The 7,631-nt window shown below is 38.1% G+C and overlaps 1 protein-coding gene across 2 annotated transcripts in view; it reads left to right on the top strand.

Moving 5' to 3' along the window:
• Nucleotides 1–2,301: 2,301 nt before the first annotated feature.
• The window catches only part of ORC5 (origin recognition complex subunit 5), a 70,662-nt gene continuing 65,332 nt past the window's right edge, over nt 2,302–7,631 (top strand). For both annotated transcript variants that reach the window (XM_076006500.1, XM_012747024.2), the window contains exons 1-2: nt 2,302–2,460; nt 5,568–5,660. In XM_076006500.1, the coding sequence (XP_075862615.1) occupies nt 2,389–2,460; nt 5,568–5,660 (165 nt within the window). In that variant the 5' untranslated portion in view covers nt 2,302–2,388. The remainder of the gene's footprint in view (nt 2,461–5,567; nt 5,661–7,631) is intronic.

Raw genomic sequence — 7,631 nt, 5'->3', positions numbered from 1 at the left:
TCTATAAAATACTTTTAAATCTCTCCCAGATTTAGCCTTTTCCCCATAGAGGGTAGTGAAAAAATTAAGGGCTTTGGAGTCAACTAGACCTAAGTTCAAGTATATGCTAACTGTAAAACTCTGAATAAATTACTTAACCTCAACAGTTTTTTCAATTTGTGAAACAAGAATAGCATCTCTATTATAATATTGTCAAAATGGGAATAATATATCTATTATAGTGTCTCCCATGTTATGTTTAATAAACTTTAATTGCCATTCCCTCTCCTTATTCCCATTGCCTGTTTAGGTCATTATTATTTATTGTTTGGAACATTACAATAGTCTTTTTGACAAGTCAAATGGATTCCACGCTCCATACTGTAGCCAAAGATCTTCCTCAGAGTCAAGTTTCATCATTTGCTTCTCTGCCTAAAAGTCTTCACTGGCTCTCTGTGGCTTACATAAGGTCCAATTCTCTTAGCATGACCTACACTTGTCCCTTACATAACCTCCTGCCACCCTCTAGGTTTACTCTTAAAAACTACTTGCTAGTCCCTGGTATGAGATTGCCCACTTGTCCCTTTTTGCCTTTGCCTTTACATTGCTTTGCTGAGCATTTCCTTCTTGGTCTCACAGGTGAACCCTTATTCTTATGCCTCTGCTTCCAGTTTCTCTCCTCTGAAAAACTATCCTAAATCTGTCCTGAAAGTAAAGTATTTCTCTTAGGTCAACAATTATTCATTACCTGTTTATTATATATGTACTAGGCAATATGGTTTATGCTGGAAATGAAGCTATGAAGACAGGATTTCCTCCCCTCATAAAGCATTTAGAGAGGGAGACTAGTTTTCTTTATTGCTCCCATAGATAACGTCACCCTTGTGAAACTTAAGGCTAGTTTTTGTGATATCTTCCAAGCCATGCATTCTGGTGGAATGGCTGACCCATCCAGACCAGTGGTCCGAGGAACTGGCTCAGTTGGTCTTACAACCTCCACCCAGGAACTGACTGGGCACAAGAAGACAATTTCTACACTCTTGTGATTCCACCCAGAATCCAGCCTATCAGTAGACCCAAATGCCTAGCCCTCTGTCCACCAAACTATCTTTACAAACCCCTCCTCCCAAATTCTTGGAGGAATGGATTTGAGAAATTCCTCCCATCTCTTTCCATGGTACCTGTGGTATTCAACTCTTTCTTTGCTGTAATCCCTGTGGTCTCAGTGTATTGGCTTCCTCTTGAGCAGCAAAGAACCCGGTTGGGCTGTAACACTATGAGAAGGTATAAATTAGCATTGGGAGAGGGCTTGTGAATTGCTGCTTTCAAATTATGATTCTGACTAGAACAATGAGTCTGATCCACAATTTATGGACAGATTGAAGTTCACAAGTTAATTCTGTGTAGCCTGCACTATGTATAGAACTTTTACCATACTTTTACTCCTAGCAATAACCCAGCTATTATTATCCCTATTTTCTAGATAACGAAGTTGAGATTCAAAATGAAAGGTCCAACAATTCTCCCAAGGTCTCACTGTTCGAAAGTATTAACAGTTGAGTCAGTGGTCCTCACCTAGGGCTTTCAGAACCCCAAGCTCTCTTTTCACACATTTGTTAACTTCTATATCCTTTAAGTCCCAGAATCTTCTAGTGTTTGATATCTAGCAGGTGTTCCAAGAATAAATACAAGTGAAAACCTTATGCTAAAGGTAGCATTATTTTTACCACTGTCATTCTCACCAACACACACAACTCCCTACCCTTGGGAGTGAGAGGCCTTCCAGAACTGGGTTTAGGGTTACACAAAATAATAGTAATTCCAAATTGTTTTTTCAATCCCATTATACCCTCTCTTGCACTGGTTGCCACAAATTTTTCACAATCTCGTCAGAGAAAAACCCCATCTTTTCAGAATGGTAGTCATCAACGGAGTCCGCCTTCCCCACGTCCCTGTAAGGGCCTCAGCTCACGGTCGCTTTCCCTGGCGCTCAAGGTTTCTAAACGTGGGGCCTCCAGGTAGGAAAAATGAAGCCACTGGCTCACAGGTCACTGGGAGCGCACAGGGTCCCCTTAGCTCCTTCCACTCCGTGTCTGTTCGCCCATCCCTGCGTCGCCCTCTCGGCCTTTGGGTGGAAAATGCCCCGGCTCCAGAACCCGTCATCAAGGGACAAAGCCCAGGAACTGAGAAGATAAACCAGAGAGCGGTGGATCAGCAGTGGAAGACTAGAGCGGTGGCGACGATCCGCGTACGCGCTGACGTCACGCCGACGCACGGCCGCGCTGGCTCCGCCCTCCGCACGGCAGGTCTGGTTTCCGGGAGCGCGCCCTCCCCGCGGAGGTGACGCTGTGGCTTGTGGCGCGGAGCTTTTCGCAGGCTGCTCTGTCTTCTCCACTTTAGCCCGCCAGGATGCCTCACTTGGAAAACGTGGTGCTTTGTCGCGAGTCCCAGGTGTCCACCTTGCAGTCCCTGTTCGGAGAGGTATTGTGGTCAAACTGTCTTTTCCAAATCCTAGAGGCAAACCTTTCCGTGGTCTTGCGACCTAGTCCTTATTTTTTTCTTTTCGTGTTTGAATTGGGCCATTTTTACGTTGAGATAGAAGTGTTGTAAGTGTACCCTACACCTTCACCCAAAGTAACTTGTGAGTAGTACCTTTGAGGGGAAGCTTAAAGGTAAGGAAGGACCAGCCCACACTGCGGATGTTGGCCCAGGACGTGTTCTTTACACACACCACGCTTGTAAGGTGTTAGCCCAAAGAAGCTACTAGAAGTTGCTTACCGTCTTACCCTAGCTGAAAAGAATTTTATAGAACAGGTGTGTTTACAGAGTGTTACTTAAAAAAGTTCACAGATTTCAGCGTGGTGCTTGGTGTGAGTCAAATTTGGAGAGGTGGTTATTTTCCTGTCCATTCAGTTGGTAAAGCTGTTAAGGGCCAAAGCGTTTCTTCAGGTTTAAAAATTCAGTTTCTTTTCCAGAATTGTAAAAGCCCTGAAGAGGTCTTTGAGGCCTTCTCCCCTGATTGGTAGTTCACATGATGCCATAGAGAGGAATTTGTCTATTCTGAATGAACACAGCTAGGAAATCCTTTACATAGGCAGAAGGTAGCATTCACCAATTCACAAATTAATCTATTTTTTATTATTTTTTGGTGGCCTTTGGTGTGCCTTTTGCTTAAGCCTCTAAAAGACTTGGAATTAATCAAACTTAGATTTTACTGGTAAAAAGAGTGAAAGTTAAGGGCCATCTTCATCCCTTCATTTTCTGATTTGCTTTTTTAAGAACAGTCATACATCGCTTAATGAAAGGGATATGTTCTGAGAAATGCATTGTTAGTCAATTTCATCGTTGTGTGAGTACATAGTGTGGACTTAACACAAACCTAGATCTTATACTATACACACCTAGGCCATATGGTATGGCCTCTTGCTCCTAGACTACAAACCTGTACAGCATGCTACTGTACTGAATACTGTAGGCAATTGTAACACAGTGGTATGTGTTTGTATATGTAAACATATCTAAATATAGAAAAGATACAGTAAAAATACAGTTTTATAATGTTATGATACCACTCTTGTATATGTTGACCATTGTTGACCGAAATGTTATGTGGCTTATGACTGTACTTTCATCCAACTAGAAATATTGGATGGCAGTCTGAGGTGGCTTGTAAAATATTAGTGGAAAAGTACCACCCTCCATCTAAATGGGCAAACTAGTTAGGGAAGTAAAATGTCAGTGACTGAATCGTCTATCATTTTTTTTGTTGTAACTAAAACATTTTCTTGGTTCCATGAATTTCTTCCCTGGAGTTGATAAACCCAGATGACCCCAACCAGAAATGCTCCTCCTGAAAAAGAATAATGGGAAATAAGGATGAGTATTGTTGACATGGTGGCAGATCACGGAAAGTGTTTTCACCTTTGCTCTTAATGGAAATCATGTTTAACAATATTAATGATCACTTTTCTGCAAGGTGTTGTGCATGTGGGAAATACAAAGGACTATAACAAAGAACTGTAAAACACTGCTTCATGTTTCTAAGAAGATTCATTTATTTGTTCAAAAAATAAGTATTTATACTGAGCACCTTGTTTGTATCAGGCACTGAGCTAGATCCTGGCTTATTACAGTTTGTTCAAGAGATTTATAGAGTTGAAAGGTGAAATAACGGTGGAAGAGCTCAATATAATTCTAGGGACAATAGAAAAGATGTTATAAGGTATTATAGGCACCAAATAATGGTTGCAGGCAAGTGTGGCAGGATTCCAGAAAAGGAGAGATTTAGTGTAGCTTGGAAAAAACAACTGAAGCATGAGTTTGAGTTCTTTCAGGGTGAAATGTAGTAGTTGGGTAGCAGAGATGCTCAGTAATCTGCATTTAATTATTGAGACAGTTTTTGAGCCAATTAATTTATAAAATTATTACATATAAACTTTAAAAAAGGATTCATATATTAAAATACCTGTCCATTCAGTTGGTAACTCAGAGTAAATAAAAAAGAAAAAAATATATAATACCTGTTAAGTAAATTTTTAGTCTGCCCTTGGGCTGCTTTTGCCATAGCTACATGCCATTTAGAAAGCTTTTTTCCTATATAAATCTGAGTTCCTAATTTGTCTTCAAAAAGGAAATGTTTGAATTACTGACTAAAATGTAATCAATATTTGTGACTACTATTGCTGTGGTAGATGATGATCATAGGGACTCAATTTTCTCATGAAAATTGCATCATCCAATTTTCTTGTAATTATTTTTAAAATGTATGTCTCCTACATGTATGTCTCCTATGTCTGCAGACTATAATCTCCTCCTCCATATTGTCTTTTACTGATATTTGTACTCTTTAGTGCTTTGTGGTTGCAGCATTTAGTAGGTTTCTAGTAAGTGTTCATTGCATGAATGAAACCTAAGTACTGGACCATAAGAGGAGCCTTTGACAATTTTTACTTTTTTCTAGCCTGCTAACTTAATGTACAGGATGATCTTACTAATATGTATTTTTCAACATATACTGTGCAGATTTTATCAGTGTTTTATTTGGTGAAATATATGCATTTATGTGAGGGTCAATGAGTATGCATAATTCAGAAGTATTCTATAAGTTTTTGTAAGAATGAAGACTTTTGAAATTCTTTCTAACACTGTGATTATATCAGCTAAGTTACAAAACATTAAAATGTACAGTGAAGTTGCAGCCTGCAAGGGGATTAGATTCTTTAGAAAGGATTGAGATCAAACAAAATTACCCTTGAAAAATCCCTTAAATCTTCTATAAGGTTGAAAATATAAGAGTTTGTATTTGTAAAACTGTATAATAATAAAAAGTATAAATAGATAATATATAGTTTTTAATAAAATTTGTCAAATACAATTTTACAGAAATTTAAATTTCATAATAGAAGGTGCTTAGAATTGAATTTGAGTAAGTTCAAAGTGTGATGACGAATCTACTGTATGCTCACTGTCGAAGTAATTTGGATTGAATATTTTACTTTACTACATAAAACTTTCTCACAAGTTGGTAAATGTTTATTTTCTGTTTTGTATGGTCAAGCTGACATTTGTCTTTGTCTTTTCTCCACTAGAGACATCATTTCAGCTTTCCATCCATTTTTATTTATGGACATACTGCCAGTGGCAAGACTTATGTAACACAGACTTTGTTGAAAACTTTGGAGGTAAGAATAAAACTATTAAAATGTGTTTCTTTTCTATTGTTTAATTTATAATATTTTCACTGATAATTTCACATCTCCACAAATATAAAACTGAACATGTTCCTTTACACTACTCTTCTCCCCATATTAACTCTCCATGAATGATCTCACCATTGACACAGTTGTTTAAAGTTGTACTTTCTTAACTTTTTCCTCATCTTTACTTACTCAGTAAATCAAACCAATCAACGTATTCTATTTATTCTACATTCTTAGAGTCATGACTTTACCTTTAGACATAGCTATTGCTGCTATCTCAGTTTCATTTACCATTGTTTTTTCCATGTTATTTCTGTAAGTTTCTTAATTGCAGTCCGTTCTTCACCCTGCATCTAGCCCATGCAGATCTTAAGATCTTCAGGACAGTGTTTGATTTGTCTGATGTGTAAGACTTTTGATGAGCTGAATTCAGTTTATCTTTCATAATATAATGGTTAAGAGTTTGGGCTATAAAGTCTGGCAGACTCCTGTTCTTCTTCTAGATCCACCACTTAGTGCTTTCCCCAGCTGTGAAAGTAGGTCTAATAGTGACAACATTTGGATTGTTAGGAGAATTGTTAATACATGAAAAGTGCTTCCTGCAGTACTTAGTACATAGTAAACACTCAATGAAGTTTAGCTGCTATTATTTATGAGTATTGTCACACCTTCTTTCATGTCCTAAATCAGAAATGGGCTAACTTTTCTTAAGTGCCATATGGTAAACATTTTGGGCTATGGACCACATAGTTTCTGTCTCAACTACTTTACTGTAGTGTGAAAGCAGCCATGGACAATCTCTATCTGAATGAGCACAGCTGTGTTCAAAAGCAACTCTATATACAAAACCAGGCGGCCAGCCCACAGGCATTGGTTTGCTAACACCAGTCCTTCTCTAGCTCTGAGGTTGCATGTTTAGTATGGCTACTGAACTATTTACAGTTCCTCCTCGCTTACTTTTAAGCCTTGGCACGTGCTGCTCCCTCTGCTTGGTACTTACTTTTCCTCTTCTACCCTTAGACCTGCTCATTTATTTTGCCAGGTTTTCTTCTACATATACTCTGGGAAGTCCTTCCTGATTCTCTAGGCTACGTTAGATGCCCCTCTGTTTTGCAGCCTCAGCACCCTGTGCTTAATTTTGTCATAATATTTAGCTCTGAGCTGTGATTTTGTGTTTTCATTTCCCTGGCTTTAGATGGTGAGTTTCTTGAGATTATCTCTAGCACCAAGCACAGTGCTTGACACATATTAACTTGTGGATTTCAGCCTTTGATCCTGAAAATCAGGTCTGCATTTTAAAAACACGGATGCCTGGGCTGTATACCAGACTTCAGAATCTGAGTGTACTAGGCCCTGGTCCTGTCATTTGCGTTTGAGAATATCCTGTAAGAAGTGTCCAAAAAATGTATGTTGAGTAAAAGCATGAAAACATGATAAGGAAGTTCAGTATTTGAGAGCTATATTCCGTTTTTAAACACATTATAATATTTGCTACTGTTTAATTAGTGTAATATATGAGGGTTATCACTACTTCTGATAAAGGTATACAAAGAAGCACTTAGAATATGATACCATTAAAGGTCATGAATAGTATAAATGCCATAAGCAAGACACTCATGCATAACAGAGATGTTGTGGACTCTTGTACATAAAAGAATGAGAGTGAAGGGGGTTAGCAAATATTGGTGAAACTGTGCCCAAGTAAGTTTAATATATCTTTAGTTACACTGTTACTATGAGAGAGAAAGGAAAGCCTCCTTATTGGATGAGGTTTATAAAATATCACTAAAAATAGTTACAGGTTCCATTATTTGTGCCAAAAGCCACAAGTTATCTTCCTCTGAATGATTAGTACTGTTTTTGTAATTTCATTTTGAAAACAGACTTTATTTGTGAGCAAATCTTTTGCTTTTTTACTTCTGGAGTCACCTAATTTTGATAATTCTTTAAATG

This window comes from Microcebus murinus, chromosome 9, assembly GCF_040939455.1.
Source record: "Microcebus murinus isolate Inina chromosome 9, M.murinus_Inina_mat1.0, whole genome shotgun sequence".
NCBI classification, from domain to species: domain Eukaryota; kingdom Metazoa; phylum Chordata; class Mammalia; order Primates; family Cheirogaleidae; genus Microcebus; species Microcebus murinus.
Note: the sequence above shows the minus strand (reverse complement) of the source record. Positions and strands in the feature narration are given on the sequence as shown.